Source organism: Chiroxiphia lanceolata, chromosome 4, assembly GCF_009829145.1.
Source record: "Chiroxiphia lanceolata isolate bChiLan1 chromosome 4, bChiLan1.pri, whole genome shotgun sequence".
Classification (NCBI taxonomy): Eukaryota; Metazoa; Chordata; class Aves; order Passeriformes; family Pipridae; genus Chiroxiphia; species Chiroxiphia lanceolata.
This window is the reverse complement of record NC_045640.1, coordinates 27,389,580-27,411,322: the sequence shown is the minus strand read 5'-3', so window position 1 is coordinate 27,411,322 and position 21,743 is coordinate 27,389,580. Positions and strand designations below refer to the sequence as shown.

At 38.1% G+C, this 21,743-nt stretch overlaps 2 protein-coding genes across 6 annotated transcripts in view; both read left to right on the top strand.

The window, feature by feature from the left end:
• The window catches only part of TEC (tec protein tyrosine kinase), a 46,802-nt gene extending 45,674 nt beyond the window's left edge, over positions 1-1,128 (top strand). For all 5 annotated transcript variants that reach the window (XM_032686254.1, XM_032686255.1, XM_032686256.1 and 2 more), the window contains one exon: positions 40-1,128. In XM_032686254.1, the coding sequence (XP_032542145.1) occupies positions 40-117 (78 nt within the window). In that variant the 3' untranslated portion in view covers positions 118-1,128. The remainder of the gene's footprint in view (positions 1-39) is intronic.
• A 105-nt stretch (positions 1,129-1,233) lies between these two features.
• LOC116785776 (tyrosine-protein kinase TXK-like) lies at positions 1,234-19,845 on the top strand. Its single transcript, XM_032685729.1, is given in 16 exon segments — positions 1,234-2,979; positions 5,980-6,028; positions 6,256-6,358; positions 7,119-7,324; positions 8,374-8,443; positions 9,122-9,175; positions 9,983-10,023; positions 10,025-10,057; positions 11,438-11,565; positions 12,717-12,790; positions 13,761-13,939; positions 14,655-14,871; positions 15,794-15,858; positions 17,852-17,970; positions 18,424-18,581; positions 19,777-19,845. Coding segments are annotated over 16 exon segments (1,674 nt in total). The 5' UTR covers positions 1,234-2,870.
• Positions 19,846-21,743: the final 1,898 nt, after the last annotated feature.

Below are 21,743 nucleotides of genomic sequence, written 5' to 3'. Positions count from 1 at the left end.
TGATTTCTGATCACAACTGTGCATGCTTTTTATTTTTAGAAACCAGAGGGACGCCCGACTTTTGAAGAGTTGCTTCATGCAATCATTGAGATTGCAGAGGGGGAAGATGCTTTCTGAAGAAAGACAACAGCAGCATAAGCACAGAAAAAAAGCCACTTTCCAGAGATGGGGCTACATCATTTCTTTTAAAGAGCTTGATCCTGTAAGCTGCTGGGTGTCGCTAAACAATGTGGGGAACCTGTAACATCCTATCCACTCAAGCACAAAGGAGAGTTTTATGTGATGTTGGGAAATGAGCACAGTGTCTTCAGCAATATTAACAATCTCTATATTTTCTCTGAAAAGTCAGTATTGCTTAGCTGGCAAGTTGAACTCTTTATGGAGGGAGACAATGTGACCAAAGGTCAGGAGCCTCACTTGCATTTGGTGGGTTGGTTTCATGTACATACAGTCCACGTTTCTGAGTTTCTCTTTACACAGACAGTAGTATTAGTAGTGATTTGCATGCTTAAAAATGGAAGGTATCTATAAATTACTATTTACTGACATGGAAAATTTTCCAGAGATTCTCCAGAAACATTATTTTTCTCAGTTGATGGGTGGTTTATAGCACATCAAGAAGACAAAACATGCCTCTTTCATTTGCACATAGTAGGTTGTTGCCAGCACAGTCTTCAGTTTAGTGTAACACTCTAAAAGCCTTGCTTCAGAACTGAGCCGTGATATTCCAAAGTCATTCTAAGCTGTTTGGTCAACCAGAGACCTCCCATGGTTAGTCTTGATGTTACTAATGAAAACTAAGTCCAAGACTCAGCACAACTGGCTGTCAGTGTACCATAGTACCAAGTTTTGAATTAATTATAAAATAATTTATATGCTGTATGTAATGTAAATATATAAATTCAATGCTTTTATTTATATAAAGTGGAGGGGGTTGTCTTGAAATTCGACCTACCCTCACTTGAATACACAACTGTATATGTGGGATTGTAAATGAAACAAAGTAAATTTTCAAGTGTGTTTAAGGAGAGCTCTTCTGTCATCTGTACATAGAGTGATCTAACCCTTCTGTTTATAACAAAAAAATGTCATACTACACATGTGTAAATAAACTGAATGTTAACTATTGTTTGGGACCAATTAATTTGTAGCAAATAATTTACTGTCAGTACATCATAAGTCAAACTAATTGTTCACATGATTATAGTGTTATGATAATCCATGTATGTGTATATTTCTGTGTGTATACTACTATATACTAAATACATAAATGGTAGAATGGATATATATTTAAATTAATTTGGCCATGGTGAAATGTTAAGTGCAGAAATGCCTGAACTCTCTTTAGAAGTTACCTGCCATGTCCCCTCTGCTAGAAGCCAGTGTCTCCACAGCCTTGCTGAAGCCTGTTTCAGTTAATCTGCCTTTGTGCAAGTGGATATGAGGAGTATTTACACTCCAGTTTTGCTGTAGCTACCTCCTGAGTAGCTCTACTACACTTTCTTTTTCTTTTGCTACTTGTACTCTTGTGCCATGTATAATAGCAAATATATTGCACAAAACCTTTTTAATTTCTTTTGCAAGTAGTCAGAGAGGAGTACGGTGGACTTTATTTCCAATCAAATTATTAAAGGTAACTATAGTTAGCTTAATGCATTCTATCATTTTTGCATTTGAGTATTTCTGTAATCGGTTTTAGAGATGCTTAAATCCCTCCACTGCTTTGCCTAAACCTTTATGCTCAGAAGGAGGAAGCCTCCTCTCTCTTGGAAGAAGTACTTTCTTTTTCTCACAGTATTCCATTGAAAAGTTACAGACTGTCAGAAAAGGTTTGAATGTCTATCTCTTTTTTCTTAATGACAAAGTCTCAGAAGATATTCCAACTATGCAGTCCAATCTGTCAAATTTTTGAGTCCAAGCCATTCCCCAATCAATATCAACAGCATGTATTGTTAAGAGGGAAAATCTAGGGGTTTCTACATGTAGTAGAAAAAACGATGTGGAACATTTAATGTAAGCCAAGCTCATCTTTCCTTCCCTAACTACTCCTTTGAACCCCACTTTCACCATGGAGATCCTGCAAAGTATGGTGTTGCCAACACTTTCAACAATAAATAATGAAGAATTTTACAGTAGTAAGTAATGTTCTCTTAAAACACAAATGAAGCATAAGAAAATCAGGAGATGAATAGTTTCCAATGAACCTTAAGCCTGTTTCTTTAAAGTAATTAAATATTTATCATTACTTTGTATGATAAAACACACCCTAACTATGTGGACTTCTGGCAGTAGTTTTCTCAGTGGGGTGGGTGCTCTGAATCCAGCACTTTCACCTGCCTTTTCACAGTACCTGAGTATAATTTCTGCCTACCTGCTTTTGGATTTGATACTTAGGATGTCAGGAACTCTGAGGGACCCAGTGTTTCAATGAATGCACTTTTTTAGTTGAATGTAGCCTTAGGTGGCTAATTTTAGAAAGGATCAGAATGCCTTTGGAGGCAGCTGTCTTGCTGACTCCTGATGTATTCAAAGGCAGATTGAATCCTTTCTTCTGGATGAGCTCACTCACCCTTAAGCAACTTCAGTCCTTCCTCCCCTTCTTATTGTTACTGATTTTTTTCAAATGTTGGAGTCAAAAATCCATCTGAACAGAACCAAACGCTGTTATTTACATCTCCTGTGGCTTTTATCCTTTTTTTAAAAGAAAAACTTGAACCTATGATAACAGTTTAATAACTTTTTTTTCCCAGTAAAATGTTTGCTACTAGAAAGCAGACACTTTTTTCTCCTTCTAGGGCTCCCTTCTGGGGCTTTTTTTTTTTTTTAATAAAAGGTAAGTAGGCGTGGTCAAGCAATGCTTGTGGTTTACCATGTTTCGTATCAGAGCAAAGCTCAGCTTGGGCTGTTTCACTGGCACAGCTCATGAAGAGAGGTTTCCATTTTCATTTGAATATAAACCAGAAATGATTCTTTCTACCTGTAAGTAAACTTGGCTGCATATTTTGATCTTGCAGTTTTGTTTTGTACAACAGCAGTGTACTTAGCAGTTGAAGTATTTAAATATTACTGTAAAAATACGAACCTGTTTTCTGCACTGCTAAGGTGATCTCTGTTCAGACTGCTTGTCTTGACTTTCAAAATTAATGCACAAATATTAATCCATTGTACGATGGATTCAACAAAGCAACTACTACTTTTACATACTGATAGATATTTCCACATACAGTTCTTAAAAGCAGGAACTGCATAGACATGTGTAAAAAGTTTGGTAGAACTAAAGCTCTCTTTCCTCCATCGCAGACTCAACTCACAGGAAAAACAAACCCTCAGCTTGCACACATGAAAAACTGAAAGCTTGTATTTTAAATTGTTTGTAGAAGCAAACTGTACAGTGGCTTTCTATCAGATTATTGATTTTTATAGTACTGTTGAAAATTGACAGACCAGATCAGGAGGCACACCATGTGTTACAGCAAAGATCTGGGTTTTATGGGTGAAGCTGAGTTTGTAGTGTTGAACACAATTAACATGCTGCTTCACTGCAAGAGCAAGAGTTTCTTGCAAAACATGTTAGAAGAGTGCAAGCCTTAGACATGGACTACAACACTTTCAACGTTAGTAGTGCTTTGAGAAACAGTGATTCAGAAAAAGTCAAGAAACTGTGAAATAATAAAATGATAAAATCCAAATTATAAAAATTGATCTCTAAACTTGTTGCTTTTATCTTTGATGCTACTTCTCCGAAGCTGCCAATTAGAGTGAGTTACTACTGAAGATTGTATGTATACAAGTATGTATATAAGTGTGGGAATTGGCCACATATACAGACAACGTTATCAGCCCAAAGCATACTGTGGGTGTTGCGGGACTGTATTAGGCTAAGATGTGTTTTCACTATGCCTTCTCTCTTCTTATGGGACTAGCTTTCAGTTTCAATTAGAAGAAACAAACAAGCTTTCAAATGCCATATTCCTTTTTGCAAATAACTGAATACTTCATAAACGTTGATTAAACTTCATGTCACTGGCTGAAGTAAACAAACCCAAGAATTTTTTCACCCACAGGGTTCACCGTTTATGAAACACAGTTTTAAACAGCTGAGGGACAGTTTGATGTACACTGGAAAATTATGCAGCAAATAAACTGCATTGCCCATATCTTTTAAGCCTGGTTTCTTTGAAGAAAATTGTCCCTGTCAGCTGGCTGTGGTATTTTAAACTTCTGCATTTTGCAGAGCTGTCAGTGAGAACTTCAATAAAAAAAACTGATGGTGTCTTCTGATTACTGTAGGCTCACCAGTTTCCCACAAGATAGGTTCTTCACAGGATGCAACAGTCTAAGGGAAACTGCGCCACAGCTTTAAAGACAGTCCTAAACAAAACACTTATGAGACAGGTCTCTTCCAACTAAGAACTGGAATTGGTCTTATCAGTCTGATATCTGACATTTTCACTTCTTTTATTTGTGCAAGATTTGCTAAGTTACATACTTTAATAGAGAAAATAATTACATTTTCATCATGTAGTAAGGTTGCTTAATGTTTTGAATGCTAGGATGCATACTCTCACCACACTTGGCTTTTCAGCTGGTAACAGGCACTGGCATAAAGTTTCACAAGGCATCAGAAGAGACACTCTATTTATTCCAGGCTGCATTAGGTCATTGGGATCAACAACACAAAAATGCCAGAAGGCAAAACCAAATAAAGTGGAAGAGACTAATGGTACCACACAAAGAAATATGTGAAATACAAAGCAGCAAAATTCTGAAACCTTGGAAGCCTATTTCAAGTAACTTTCTGAGCCCTCTTTGCAAACTACGATCTCTGTGGCAGAGAAAAATAGGACACACTGGAGTGGGATATAAAGTTTATTTTCTGTTAGTACAACTGAATATGAGAGGAACCTTGTCTCTCCAGCCTTGACTCTCATGCTTCTTAAGAGACTGTACATTGCATACAAGAGCTTGAGCCTGTCCTGCTGATGCTGTTACCCTCCACCCGCCCATGGCAATGCATGATGGTGAGACAGTTCAGGGAGCTGAGCCAGCAGAAAGGGATTACCTGCTGGTTTAGCATCCTGTCTTGCTCATGTTGAAATGAGATGAACAACAGTGTAGAGGGAAGGAGTATGGGACCATAACTGCTACCACTTGGCTCAAACTGCTGTGTGAACACAGATTGTGGAAAGTAGGTCTCAGTCTGAGTAGCAGAGGTCCAGAGAGATGTGAACCATTTATTTACCTCATTCAAATTTTCTTAATGCCTTCTGATCTATTTAATGTCATATCCTCCCTGCTGCACATACAAGATATATTGGATTGGTTTCTCTTTAAATGTTTGATGTTTGTGATGATGTATCCAGTGTATTTTTCTCAGGATTATAAGACACTTGATACGTAAGAGGAAAGCATATATCTGTCAGCACTTTAAACCTGGGCTAATGCATTTATTATATTAATGTCAGCAACAGAAAATCAGTTTTATTTCAAAGAACTGAATGAAATGTGTCTCCTGTAATAAACCTTGCAATAAAGAAAAGCTTGTCATGCAAGTGTTATTTTGTATTTGGCTTGAATGATCTAAAAACTCTGTCAGTGCTGAAGCAGACAGTTCTCCACTTTCTGTCCCTGATGAGATTCTCATCCCCCTCATTGCACTGGATGGAGCTTGTGCAGGGTGGTGTGATCAGTCAGATCAGTACTAATCTGGCTGACAAGGTCTGTTTTTTATTTTATTTTTGCTGATTTAGTAAGATGATTTAACTCATACACGTGGCCTCATAATTGCTAAGACATTGTAAGGAAGACAGTGGGTAGTAGGAAAGCTCTGCTGTCTTTGATTCAGCCTTAATATTTGCTAGATATCTCACAGGAAGACAGAGCTAATAGTAGGGCTAAGCATATATGGTAGTTCTTAATTCTGTACATTCTGTGAACAAACAGAAACAAGGAAAATATGGAAAATGTTCTTGTTCACAGATCACACCATCCAGTCTGTTTTCTGCTGCTGCTGCACAGTGCAAGAAAGGTATGTGAAATGCTTAATCTTTTCAGTGATTATGATGATCAGAATATCTATACATAAAGGACTTCTTAAAATCCCTCTATTTTCAGTGGGAATGAAATATGCAGAAGTTTAAAGACATTGTACTCTGCATATCCTTAATGAAGGAAGGCATGTATGTCCTTGGATATTTTTATGCGAATATTTATAGATATGCATTCACATAAATGCTTCATGTTTGTCAAAAGCAGAGCAAAGAGAACAAAAGTGAACCTGAATCCTGACACTGGCCTGGAGACCCATTACTCAGCCTCACAACCAGACATTTCCTATGCATCTACTTGGAAGTGGAGGGTCAGTAATGTTTTGGGAGGTGAAAAGGGAGAATTGAGCTGATTTGACATATACTGGCTCACTACCAGAGCAAGCAGGGGAGGAACTAACTCTTGAGCGCATAAGGTACTTCATTGCATAAAAATTACAGAGTAAAAGTAACTGAAGATTCATACTGATGTAAATACAGAGTCACAGTGAGGTTTCCCAAGCTTGCTGTCATGAAGAAGGTGGTTCCTTCTCCTACTTTTTGTTTGGGGTCACAGAGATGGAAAGGGTGGGACTGCCTTGATAGGCAGATGCAAGCTCGCCTGCTCAGCTGGTATGTGAAATGTTCACCTCAGTTTTACTAGATCTAAGTTGAATTAATCTGAGTCTTCAAATCATAACTAAGTGCTAAGCTAGAACCTCCCCTGATGCAATAGAAAACTTTCTAAATTTCTGATAACTTGCTAAGAAAGTCTGCAGTGTCCTCTGTGTTGATTCTCCAGACAAATGACTGAATTTCCAGACACTGTAACTTTAATGCTACTCTGCTTTAACACCAGCTGAGGAGTTGTCCCAGCATTCCTACTGTGTAGAAGTCACACCCATTAGGTAAATAGCTTATTTATTATTCACTGTACTTTCCATTATAATTTTTGCTTCTGCACCAACAAGAGGAAGTAACAACCATGATGAGTTACTCTTATTTACTGAGAGAGTATAATAGCAGGGGAATTAAGCAAACAATAGTAGAGAGAAAAGACTAGTTATGAAAGATACTTTTATTTTTCTCTAGCACAAGAGGCAATTGCAGTTTAAGAGCAAGCTGTTACCTCCTCTACCTGCCGAGGCCTTGGAAGACTACACCAAGAAACCCAGAGTTATTGCACTCTATGATTTTTTTGCTAGAGGGCCTTCAGATTTACCTCTAAAGAAGTCAGAAGAATACATTATCCTTGAACAGTATGATCCCCACTGGTGGAAGGCGAGAGGCCAACATGGGTAAGAGAGTGGGCATCTATTTCAATCTCCCTACACAGAAAGAAAAAAGCCTAAAACAACCTCTGCAAATGCAGGCACATAGAACGAGATGTGAGACAATTTAGGGACAGGTTTGAAAGTGTTCAGCTACGTAGGAGGCACACAGGTTGACCGGGCAGGCTTTCAGCAGTGTTTGGCATCCCAGAAATGGACAGGGAATCTAGAATCTGCTGGGAATTCAGAGCTAAGCCCTAGACTCAGTAATTTCACAAGCAACATAAGGGTGTTTGAGGACCATGTGAATAACTGGGTTCTGAGCCATGTGCAAATCCAGCTTTCTATACTTCGTGTTTTACAACGGAGTGTATGTGTATAAACACTTTGTAAAACAATAGCGATCATGAAGACGTGCCTGAAATAAAACCTCTGGTCCAAAATACCTGGGTATTTTAGAGAGCTAGATAACTTCAGTTAGGATCCTTTTCACACTTATGTTTGTTTCATGTTATTCCCCTTTCTCCTTTGCATTTTCTTCAGTGTATCTTGTACTCTGATGTTGGGAGTGGTTATATGTTATATAATAACCATCTCCTTTCCATTCAAATTTCTCCTTTAATTACTTTAAATGCTTTTTTCTCAACTCATATTTCTAGCGAAAGTATACAGATTGTGTTTTGTATATACAAGCAAGCACACACTTTATATTTCTTCATATAAAAGCATTGTATAGGCCAAAAATGAAGAGGGTGGCTTCTGATTAAAAAAAAAACAATTCTTTTTCTAAATTTGCTTTTGATTTGACTTATTAGCATGCTGACCTCAGCACTCAATAAATACCTATCTCAGCTGGCTTTTTCATTTGAGTAGCCATCCACAGTTGTGGAGCAAAAAGGTTGTGCCTGGATGAAAGGACTCAAATTTGTACTCAGTTCCTATGTTGGGATTCAGTGTCTAACAACATAACCGCTAGTATAAGGAACCCTTGTAATTCAACAAAAGGATGATGTATATCTTTATCCTATTAATATTTTACACCATACTAGAACATTATTCCCTATATGTTGTTTCAGGAGTGAAGGTCTAATTCCCAGCAACTATGTTACTGAGAACAAGAAAAGTAATTTAGAAATGTACAAGTAAGTAGCCTTGAAAATTACAATTGTGCTTTCATTTCTAAAAATTGATTGCAGTAATATATTTTAATGCTTAATCCTTCAATCTTTATTAGACACAAACATCTGTTTATCAAAAGCTCTCTTTTTTTGTAGCAAAACATTATGCTTAGAATGAATTAAGTGTTTAAATTTGGAACTATTTTCTCAGAGATTGTAAAATTGCTAACACTGAGTACTTCAACAATGTTCATTTGCATGAATTGTAGTGTCAGAACCCAGATGTTTCCTATTTCTGTAGACTCAATGCATAATGTTTCTGTATTCTGATCTTTGCCTGTTATGACCGGGGAGCTAGATCCAATTACTACAATCTAATTTACTGGAGAGAAAAGTAAAATTCTGAAAAATTGTAGAGAAGAAAGGTTTGACACATCATCCAGGACTGTAAATTTCATCACAGTTTGGCATAACTGTTCCCTGGGGTTTCTTTTGTTTGAGATAATATTTAATCACAGTGAATCAGGGAAAAATGTTCTAAAAAAAAAGGTCTAAGAAAGTCATTCCAAATTAAGAGATGTTTATTTACAATTATAGTTCTAGACAGGTTTTTTTACATAGAATAATGTAACTATTAAGCTGTGAAACAAAGCAAACATTCATTTTTACTGGCTGAATAAAGGATAGGTTATCTCCTTGTTGCAAGTGGTACTGCAAAAACATAAACAGAAGCCAGGCAGAACTTCTCTTGTGCCAGAAGGTAACTCAGCTTATACGTAGAGCTAACAATACCTGGGAAGATCTATCAGTAGAGGCATCAAGAGCATTATCACAGTCGAATCCAAATCTTTTTGTATGTTGTAAGAGAGAAAGTAGTTTAAAATAGGAAAGCTTTCTGGAGTAAGTGTAGAATGCAGACTATTCACAGAGTTTTAAATTGTACCCCCAGCAAATTCTATGCAGATTTTCTATGCTAGATAAATCAAATTACTTGTGGTTTACTGTGCTTGTCTTTTGCATTAGACATTGAAGACTGAAATCCATGTAGTAAGCAAATTAGTGAGCTTAGCAGAACTTAACAAAACCACTGCATCTTCCTTATATTCAGAGTAAACCATGTATATTGCCTTCTACCCCCTGTAAGTTACCAAGGTGCCTAACTCGGTTAAACTCATTAGGTCTTTGCTCAAGGACTATCACAGGCCTGGGACAAGAAAGACTGGGGAAAAACATCTCAGACAGAACTGTTTTGCAGTACTTTTTTTTCTAGTGATTCGTGTAATTTGATTTTTTAATAAATTAAAGCATTTTCACTACTTCACACTGAAGAGTATAGTTCACCTAAATTATTTAACTCCAAGAAATTGCATGGCACTTAGTATTTTCCCTTGGTTAATTTTGCTCTGCTATGTACCTGGCTATCCATTCATGTTCTCCACTGCTTTATCTCCCTCTCAAATAGTCATAGGTATTCCACAGAGTTTGGTAATCAGCTGCAAGTCCCATCTCAAGGAAGGATTATTCAAGCTCAAAAGTGGAAAATAACTATACTTGGATTTCTTTTCAGCCCAAAGAAGGTGCATTTGTTGTCAGAGATTCAAGTCGACAGTCTTATGCTGTCCATGTATTCACGGCATAAAGGGTGAGTTGCTCTGAATGGTTAGGGTTTGAATCAACGGGTGATGCAAAAGCTTCTCCCAAACTCTGCAGAATAATTGGGTAGTTTGGGCATGCAGCGCACAAGAGCAGGGAAACACTGGAGTGCTGTTCATGCAGAGTTAATTACCCTGTGTGCAGAAAAGATGATGGTGGGTAGTGGATCTGGGAATCAGGGCACAAATGTCCTGTCATGACAAGATTAGCCGCACTCACTGAAATCCTCAAATAGTCTGATGTGGGAGCTGTGCATTTCACCCATGTAACACGAAGTGCCATGGCTACCATACCACACCATGAGAACCTTTGGCCACTGCACCAAAATATTTTCCTTCTCTGCAGGCTCTGTGCATTGTAAGTTCATCCCAGACTCTACTGTTCCCTGACTTCTCCTGTTTGTCTCCTAAAATCACCTCATCCCCTTACTGCGCAGTCTGTCTTACTTGCCAGACAACAGCCACAGGACTCACTTTTCCCCATATCAGTAGCAACCACCTACAGCACTGACTTATCCCATGTCAACCTGTTGTATACCGCTTTCATCAGCCCTCCTACATCCTCCTGCATCAACTGTGTCTGCTTTCCTTCTCTGTCTCTTATAGCAAGCCAGAGACAAGAGGAGCAAGGCAAAGGCATTGTTGTTACCACCACCCTCTTCCTCCCTCCATCCCTTTCTTGGAAAGGTGGGGTAAACCCTCCCCTCTGTGCTGGGGAAAAGCTCACAGTTTTTTTAGACTCAATAATGTTTCTGACAATGCCTCAGTAATGTTTCTGTATTCTAATCTTTGCTTGCTGTGAACATGTGACCACCATTTAGGGTACTAACCCTCAGCAACCACCTCCAGCCTGAAATGCAAACTTAACTTAGTTTTGAGTGTCACAGAAAGCAGGGATAGGTGGACAGCAAAATATACAGAAAGCAAGAAAGACAGATAATGTGAAGAAATACAGAAAAGCAAATGTATCCAATAAAAGCTCCAATAAAGAGCCTTTGGAGAAGTATAACGGAAAATTTAATCTCACGCTACACTTTAATATATTTTTAAGTTTTGGGAGAAAACAGGTAATTAAGAACACTTTAATTTTAAAAGGTTATATTCAAATAAGTGCTAAATTAGGAGGAATATCTGTTAAACACTATGGCAAAGATATAGGGGTAAATAATTGGGCAATAAAAAACATCTGCCAAAGTTCGGAGAAAGATCCATTCAAGGAGTCTTTTTTTTTCTCTGAAACAGTATCCCAGCTATGCATAGCCATTTTGAGTTATATTCCAAGTTTACAGATTTTACTATGTTTTCAAATTTTAGCAGATTTATAGTATAAATTATTTTTACTGAAAATTATAATGCTTTGTTGATTTCAGAAGTCATAATGTAAATATTTTACATTATCAAATTAAACAAAACCCCTTGAGACAGTATTATGTAGCAGAAAAATATCTTTTTTCATCTGTTCCTGAACTCATCAAGTATCATCAACACAATGCTGCATGTAAGGCATGTGAGCTGATATGGTTTTGTAACTGGACTTCAAGAAATTGGAAATCATTCCTTGTCTAATACTTTCCTGTAAAAAGAGACACAAGTTTTTCTGTTTCTAATGAATTCACATATAGCTGTATCCTTTCTGCCAAAGTCATAACTGTAGTGTGTATATACCAAAGGGGAAAGTGAAACTACCAAACTCATCTACATGTATTAAATGAATTTAACAAAGTTAGAAGCCTGCTCTGTATTCTCTTGGTTCATATTTGACTGAATGGGGCTTGAATGAAATTTGATCATAATTCTTTCCTTGTCTACAACAAGAACTTGTATGCATGCAGTTTAATAAAAGTAGGAGCTATGCTGTGCATCAGCAGGCAGCATTCCACTGACTTTGAAAAAAAAAAAGAACACAAAACTACATCACAAACAATCAAAGGCAGAATTAGGGAGCACAAGGACTCAACGCTGGCTTGCAGCTTACATCTAATTGTTGGCTGATGGCAGATTTTTATAATTTTTAGCATGAAAAATATCCTTCACCTTCGTTCTGCCCATAATTTTAATACAATATAAAATGTTTTTATCCTGAATGAGTGAAGATGAGAAAACACACAGAGATCCATTGCACTAGTGAGAAGAAAAATATGGGAATGGACAGAGCCCTCTGCTGGTGGGAGGAGGATTGTAGGAAAAACGTAGCAGAAAAGAATCTGAAAGTAACAGTGGGAAGAACTAATGAACACAGAGAATCCTTGGTAAGGGATGTATTCACTGGTAGTGCTGGCTCATGAATGCAAAGAAAATGAATGACAGACATGAAGATATTTTTTGCAATTGGAAACAAACCTTAGAAATCATGCTGGAAGATGCCACTTACGTGGCATTTAGGATTACTAATGTCATACTGACAAACAAGACTATAACTCTTGGCTTTATGAAAGTATAGATTTTTTGTAATCAGACCCCTACTGAATATTCTTTCTCCATTTCTTCTACTGTAGTGTTTTATCTGAAGAAGCTGTAAGAAAAAGTAACTTCAAGAAATAAGAAATGTACATCAGATTCCAAATATTTTTGTTTGAGAAGAGGTATGATATAGCATATTTAAAAATTAAGTAATTGGTCAACACAATATTGTTGTTTTATTCCCTACAGGTCTTATCACACGTCTTCGATATCCAGTTGGATCAGATGGATGTTCTTCATCAGCAACAGCAGGACTGAATTATGGAAAATTTTTTATCTTCTTTTGGAGGAGATTTAGCTATCTACCTAGGCAAGAATTTAGATTGTATTCACCTATAATTAAGTTGTACCTGTGAAACGTCTTGGTAATAAGAAACACATAAACAGACACATATTCACCAGAAACAAACTAATTTCCTGTAAGGTGTCAGTACCAAATTAGACATCTGACTCAGTTGCTTCTGTTAAGTGACTGCTGTGCTTCTAATAGAACTACCAGTGCATTTCAGAGCTATCTGGACTTTTCTAAGTGAACCTAAGACTCAAATAGACATTTAACAGCTTTTAAAAGGCTATTTGGTTTATTTAAATGCTTAGGAAAATTGAAATTGAAAAATGAAATGAATATAATTTATGGAGAAGATTTTCTTTGTCAGTTCTGCAAGTTTTAGAAATAAGAATGGAATCCTACATGGTATTATATCAAACAAGGTATAAATGCCACTTTTGTGTATATAGATCAGGAATTTTATACAATCTATCTGACAATAGGAACCTCCAAAACTGAGTATCTTTTATCTTCCAAGATTCTCAAGCCTTAATATTTCCGAAGGGTAAAACTATAGTGGTTATTAAAATAAAAGCAGCCAGTAACTATTTCTGTAGCTATACTATCCATCTGGAACTGTTAATAACATCACCTACCATAATGCCAAAAAAGTTCTCATGTGCAACCAAAGCTAAACACTTGCCTTATCTTCCTGCCTCAGACATTCCTACATTAAGCAACTTAAGCATTGATCAGATTCTAAAAGCTGTAAAATAACACATTTAAACATATGTGAGCAAGTGGAATTTTTCAGATATTTAAAACTCATGCTGTAGCTGATGAACAAGTGCGATGCTTCGCTGCATGCATTAACTGCAAATAGCAAGGCATGTCTCCTGGAGCACAGTTAGGAAGCCAACTGGAAAACTGGACTGACTCTTGTAACATACTGGGTTGCTTTTGTAGAGGAGTGGGGATTAAACTCATCTGAGTTTAAACTCATCTTCATTAAAGAACTTGAGCGTGGGCAGTTTGGAGTTGTTTATCTCGGTAAATGCAGAGCAACAATCAAGGTTGCCATCAAAACAGTCACTGAAGGTGCAATGTCTAAAGATGATTTTATGGAGGAGGCCAAACTGATGATGTAAGTACAAAAGTTATTATATCTGGCAGTTGTCCAAGAAATAAATATAACCTAGGTCCATTTAAAGAAATAGACAAAGCAGTTTGGTGGGAATGGTGGATATGCAGGAGAGAAAGACTGGTATAAAGGTCTGAACCAAATTGATACAGATACTTCCTGTGCCTATCACCAGGCTCTTTCTTTAGTGTTCACTGCTTTGCGCTACGGAGCAAAATGGGGAGTAAATGTTCTGATAAATAAATGTACTCCTACAACTATTCTTTCATCCATAATTCAGTGTCTCTAGGATTACTGGCAGAGCTTATATCTAACTAAAGCTTTTGAGAAACTATATTACCATATCTGCAAATTTCGCAAATTAGGGAAATATCCAGATAAGGTCTTGGCAAAGCCCAGAGAAGAAGAACCCTTGTAGGGTCATGTCCCCTGCCTGAAAGCCAGGCATAACTAGACCTTTCCATTTTACATCATCCAAATCAAGCTTTGCACTCACTGCATTTATATAACTGATGAACAATTATGAATTCACAGAGTGAACTTTTCGGAGGAAGCTGTAGGCAGAAATGTGTTAGGTAGTGGGAGAACTCTGAAGCCAGTTGAATCGGATACCGTTTATCGAGTACTGAAAGTATTTTTCAAAACTATCATGAGAATCAAAGGTCTAGTTACCTGCCAAGGACAAATGTTAGCCTGTCTAAAATGCAATTTTAAACAGGAAACTCTCCCACCCAAAGCCGGTCCAGCTTTACGGAGTGTGCACACATCACAAGCCTCTCTACGTTGTGACTAAATTCATGGAACATGGCTGCCTGCTCCATTACCTTCGGCAAAGGTGGGGGAAACTTGGCAGAGATGTGTTGCTGAGCATGTGCCAGGATGTGTGCGGAGAGATGGAATATGTGGAAAGAAATAGCTTTATTCACCGTGATTTAGTAAGTACAACAGGTTTTCTGAGGTTCTTGACAAATATTTGCAGTAAAGAATGTGCCACTGATTTTATGGGACACTATGTGTCTGTAAGACTTCAGCCCTGCAGGATCTAATACGACAAAATAAAACTTTTCAGCTGTTCTTTTGTCCATGGACAGCTCAAATAAAAAGAAGTTTTTACCACTGGAATAAACACTTGAGAGATCAGAGAAAACTGGGATATTGGCATGGAGCAGGCTGGTGTTAGGACATCCCAATACAAGAGTGATCCAAAATCACAGCAACACAAAAAATCAGCAACAATGAGGATTTTTTAAAATTGAATCTTTTTCTATCTATATTTTTTCAGCTGCCTGCTGCCATACTTTGATGTTGGGATATATGAGTGGCTTTTCTGTCCTCTGGGCAGGGAATCATAGGAGAGTAGCTTGTTTCTGCACTTCTTGATACTTTATCCATGCTCACATTTGGATGCAGAGAGGAAATTTTCCTGCTCACCTATCTAGCTGCCTGAAGAAATGTAAAATCTTGAAAATTTACAAGGAATTCCTGATTTCTATAATGAAAAAGTCAAAAAACATTTTTAAAAATTCACACTAAGTGTGCTAGTGCTGGTGTTTCAGGAAAATACCTGGTTGGATGACTAGACTGCAGCCTAAAATTCTTTTACCCTTCAAGCATATGTGAACATATTGCAACTCATACTACATGCATTTAAGCTCATATGTGCTATGTATATGTTACTACACAGTAGTGAAATATGTTCACTGACTCAGAGCCAGAAATTCACTCATATTTTTGACCAGTACATTAATCTCCTTCCAGATATAAACAGTATGAGCTCAAGGAAATAAAATCAACTGCTGTATTTTTCTTAAAACTCTTAAGCACAGATTTCAGATATGTTTATCTCATTTTCCCCAGGCTGCAAGAAACTGTTTAGTTAATGCAGAGCACATTGTTAAAGTATCCGACTTTGGCATGGTGAGGTACGAGGCCATTGACACAGGTTTCATGAGCACCTATTCTCAGACAGCTGCAGCATCATCTTGAGTTAACGTCATTGCTTGCTTCACTGTGGTTAATTAATTCTGATAAAAATTGTAATGTTGTTTAACCATGTACCATGAACTGGATGTTGTGTCCTCTTCTTGCTCTTGGTGAGTGCAAGACGGGTAAACAAAGTGCTGGGTAACCTTCAGAGTTGTTTATGGACAGAAAAATGCCCAGGGTGCACGAGGCTGCCAGAAGCTTGAAGAAAGAAGTTCCCCCGACTTTTCTGAGCAGGGTGGAGACAGAAGGTTCCTAGGGACAGAACCAGGAGCTGGTGATGAGCTCTTGAGGCAGCTGTGGCAAGATGCAGGGAGGGCAGGATGCAGGGAGGGTGGTCAGGAAGTGTGATGTATGCTGCTCTAGCAGGGAAGTGGTTTTTCTCATTAGTGATAGCAGCAGCCAAAGTGGGGAAAGAAAGCACACTGTATTCTGACAAGCACTGGCCAGAGAAACATAGCTCTGCCCTCACAGTCTTCCCTCAGAGGACATGCCATATTTTATAGCTGAGCTGATCAAATGACTGACTGCTACCCAGAGAGTTTGTCTCCTTCCTTCTTTCCTCCTGCAAGCCCAGCACAAAGCTCTCCACTTTAGAGTTTTACTGGCTGTTTTTTCTGCAGGATTAGTAGAATGAATCAGCTCACTTAGGAGGCAGATGAACTTGAAAGGCAGTGAGTGGCTCAGAGCAGGAGGTGGTGGGGACATCTACCTTGTGGCTACGAATCACGAGATCAGCACAGCCATGCTGTTTACCTTTCCCTTTGGTTTTGCCTCCTGTTTCTAATCTCAGGCTTACAACACCCTAGCACTTCATAACTAAATACTTGTTTTTCAAAGGTCTGTCCTGTACCATGGTTGCACTGTTCTCCAGAAGGATAAGATCAGTATCAGGGGTTTGGACTCATCCAAATGAGTCAGAAAACACAGTAGGAGACCAAGGGGTGGTCAGGTCCAGCCTACGAATAATGGACCTGAACTGTTGCCAAAAAGTGGAGATCAATGGTGTGGCTCTAGGACAGGTACTCACTCTTCTGGGGAAATTGTGAAGAGGTGATGGGAACACAGCCTAATTATTCAGAGCCCACACAACTGCCACTACAGGTTATTTTGTGCTGGTATTTCATATGTTCCTTATTCAGTAGCCTCCTATGTTTCTGTGCCTGCACCAAAATGAGAAAATGAGGCAAAGAGATTATTTATTTCAAGTGACCTCCTTTAAAAGGTGCTAAAGGTGCTTTAAAAGATGATAAAGCATTATGCTTTCCCTGAGAACTGCCCATCTGTTGTGGGCTCAGGAATGTTGATACTGAGAAAATGTGCACAGAGTTTGTCAGTGTGTAGGGGTCAGACTAGTAACCTTTTAAAGTGTTGCCCTATAAAGGCCTGCATTAGACATGTAATTTCATCTTATCTGGGAGGTTAGCTCCTATAAGCCTGGGTAAAAAAAATTACTTTAGTGCCCCTACAAAAACTTTTGCCTCAAATGTGATGAACATTTCTTTCTGTGTTGCTTTGGTAACAATGTCCTAGATATTACATCTGTGAAAATGGGCAGTAATGGTAGTTATTTGTGTGGAACGAGTGGTTGGAAAAATGGATCCTGTTAAAAGAAGACTAATTATTGCTGCTGTTTTTCCTGCCCATGGTGTCCTATCAATATACACTCAAAAGATGACAATAAAAACCATCCTGTCAGTCTTACAGATGGTATCAATATAGTTTCTTCCAACATAAACAATCCAAATCATTCATTTAAATAGAAATCACTTTAAGTGCATAGCTTTCAGTATTGGTTTCTGTGTGCATTTTATACTAAATTAGTGATATCATTTCCTTGTTTCTACATTGACATTGTATTTTTAAGAAATTATAACCCCTCTGTGGAAATGTCACTCATTCAAATATATGAAGTTTCCTCTTATTCTTTAGGTACGTCATTGATGACGACTATATCAGCTCTTCAGGTGCCAAGTTTCCAGTCAAATGGTCATCTCCTGAAGTCTTTCATTTCAAAAAATACAGCAGCAAATCAGATGTCTGGTCATTTGGTGAGTTGATTAGGTGCATGTGCAACATATTGTGCTTCCCTAAAACTACTAATGTGATTTAGGAAAGTGTAACTTTTTATTCATGCTACCTATCTTAAGCTGCAGTACTTCCCATTTTTAAATCTTGCTTATATTTGATAAGTATGTTTTTCAATAGAAACGCTCTGTGCCTAAAAATTAGGTTTTGCACTGAAACACGCATTCTTCGTAAGTCCCCATTAACCAAATGTATATTCCTCTGAGTTTCATGGACCACGACCTTAGCTGACTTAAAAGAGAGCAGAATTATATTAGTTGAAAATGGTTTTGTCTCCAGTTCATGTTGCCCATATTTTCACGCATTTTTCAACACACAAAAAGATCAGGGGTGTTTTTTGTTCTCCTAATGTTAACAAGTTGTGGGTTTGGCATTTTTGGTTTTGTCCTAAACCATATATTTTGGTTCACTTCTAGGTGTATTGATGTGGGAAATTTTCACAGAAGGCAAAATGCCCTTTGAAAATAAGTCCAATTCTAAAGTTGTCCATGAGATTTCTCAAGGTAACCAACTTTATCGACCACATTTGGCATCACATACTGTGTACAAAGTCACGTACAGCTGCTGGCACGAGGTTTGTTGCCCTTTTTTTCCCCTGTGATATTACTTTATTATTAATTGTCAGTGTGGATATAAAAGCAATCTTTAGTAAATGGAGGCATTAAATCCTTGTTTCACGTCTGTGAAATCTTCAGTACCTTTGACTACGTTTTTTACAAATCACACCTAAGTTTACAAGCCTCTGCTTCTTTTGACTGTTGCAGCTAATAAATATAAAGCACACTATCAGTTCAATAGGTCTAGACCGTCCCTGGGTTTGAATATGCCACTATTGCCTTGCTTCTCTACTGCATCCAATGTGATACCTTTTTCACTCCTTTGTATCGTGCGTAGCTTTCTCTAGCTCTGTTCTGACCCTAACACATCCATATATGAAGTGGATATGCCCAGTAGATGTAGATTTTGAACTCTCTTTTTCAGGTGTACATCAGTATCTCTGTACATCACTTCAGCTTCTAGGCTGCACCCCTTCCATCCTCTCCAAGCTGAATTGGTACTTGATGTTCTTTCTCTGTTTCTCCTGCTCCTAGTCTTCCTATATTGGTATCAAAACACTAATTTCGTCAACTTCTCCATCTGATTAATCTCTTAAGGTTCCTCCTTCTCTAGTCTCTACAGGAAATGAGGTTGCTCCTTTATCGCTCACCTTTTCACTCTATATAAAACTTCTAAACCGTAAGTAAAAAAAAGGTTAAGAGACATACCTAAATTGTGTCCAGCTTTCCTGCTTATTGCAAACATCCATCAGGATGCCATCCAGCAGAGAGAGGATGGGGAAGTTGTCCCCTCTGTCTACCACAGGGGTAGGAGTTTGCTCTATACTGAGCTGCAGCACATCAAATAATACATCCGGGAAGATCCTTTTTCAACAACCCAGGAAACATTCCTAAGTATCATGGTTTCCTGAGAGGTAGAGCTTTCCATAGATCCACTGCAGGGGGAAATCCTAAAGGAATTCTGATCCAGAATTGAAAAAAGTATAAAGAAATTTCAGGAATTTTTGGAAAAGTCCTGTGCTCATGTTGCTGGTGTCATGAATAACAGATTATTTTTCTCTCTCAGATGACAAACTTGATCTTTTCTTCTGTATTAATAAAATAAAATGTAATTTTAAAATGGTATCTCATATGTACTTACTTATATGTCTTCTGAAGTCTGGTACTATAATTGACCAATCTGCTAATATAAGTTTATTCTCTGCTTTTCAGAAACCTGAAGGACGTCCTACTTTTGCAGAGTTAATAGTGACCCTCACAGATTTAACAGAGATGAGATAATCACAGATTTTATACCAATATATTTACTGAAAGGTTAGCATTAAGCATGCCAGTAATGCAAACTTCAAACTGTCTCTGCGATATAAAGTACACGGTGCCTTTGAATAATATATGAGGCATCTTTTTTAGTAGCTCTTGTAAAACTGGTTTTGCCATATGCAAGTTGATCTGTAATACACTGCAGTATCATGCAGTAAAAAGCAGCTAGACTCTGTTTATGTAATTGAAGCACCTTGATCATGCCCGTTTCACTGAGCTGTCCCATGGTGAATATGCACCCATCCTTGAAACATGTTGGTATAATACACAGAGCCAATAATGCTTGCCTACCAGGCTTCCACTTCTTAATAAAATCTTTCTGTAGGTGGCTCTGGGAAAATTACGAGCAGGCTGTTATTAATACTCAGATAAATTTAACAGCTGCTATCATCACGCTGGCAGTAAACAAATGAAAATGCACTAGAACATGCTTCAGTGAAACTGGTGCTTAACTGTCAGCAAGAAAGGTCTACAGGACAAAGGTCAGGTATCTACAGTGTAGTTACTTCCCGGAGCAGCTACACCCATAATTAAAGACTGAGTAGGCCACCTTAGTCCACGTGGCATCTGTGAGCTTAGGGCAAATTCTATCCGTATTCAAACAGGCAAAAATGGGTGAACAGCAAGAGCCACCCTTGTCACTGACCACAAAGAGATGTCTGCTGTTTTTTTAGAACAAAATTTTGTGTGATAAAAATGAGACCTAGAAGAGCAGTAAAGGTTAGAAGGAGACACTATAACACCTCCATAAAGGAAACATCTGGTCAAAGGCTGTAGGAGTGCTGAGCATTCATAAAAATTTAGCTGATGCTTCCTGATCAAACACCAGAAAACGTGAGCAAGTCTGTATTATGGATGGGAGGAAGAAAGGCAGAACTCTGAGATTCTGTGAGCCAGCACTGAGGATATATCTCTGTGAAAAACCCACACTGTTGACGAACTGAAATGTATTTTCAGAAAGTGAAATTACTTTCCTTGTTTAGGTACTCCTGAGGAGCAATGCAGATCGATAATTTGTGTGTACAGGTCTGGTGACACTTCTCTCCAGTGCTACTTAGTTTTCAGACCAACTCCCCTGTCTCCTGCCACTCTAAAGCTTCACAAACAGGGAGGCCCTGCAGACACTAAGGCACATCACCACTAGCGCTCCTCCCCAATGCACCACCAGCCTGGATCCTGCTCAGCCTCCCAGCCTTGTTGTGAACCTCATCATCATTTTAAAATCTGCCAGAAAGGAGTCAGCTATGGGAAACCTGTTTTGCTGGAAGGATGTTTTCTAACACACTTGCCAGTTTTATTTTGCAGGAATTTAAATAGTGAGAGAACAACGTTTTCTAGAAGTATGTAATTCCTCATATCCAGTTGCATCCAGGATGCAACTCTGATGAGCAGAGGTTGAGGTTTTGAATCTGTATTCTTTGGGATGAAAATTTTTTACATCACAGCTCTTTCGAGTGTGGCTGGAAAGGCAGCTAGAGGAAGATGGGAGAACAGATTTCTATAGAAACTAATAACTGGTTTATCTCCTTCTAAACTCGGACAGATTATTTAACCTATTCAAATCTTCTTGAACTACCTACATTCAGTCAGTGCAGCTTTGTAATGAACTTAATTGCCCATTAATTTGTCTGGAGGTATGGTAATTAATGAGCAGCTGCCAAGATTTGTTTTGTATCAGCATTTAAAAGCCATAATTTTGATAGCAATGTATTGTCTCTGAGGCTTCTTTGTTCTTGTTCTTAATCATTTGCCCTACTTACCAAAACACTTCTAATTACTTTATATAATGTCCTTCATTTCACTGCCTGGAAAACCTGACAACTCGCTGAAATACTCTCCATTGTGACTGCCTGTGAGAA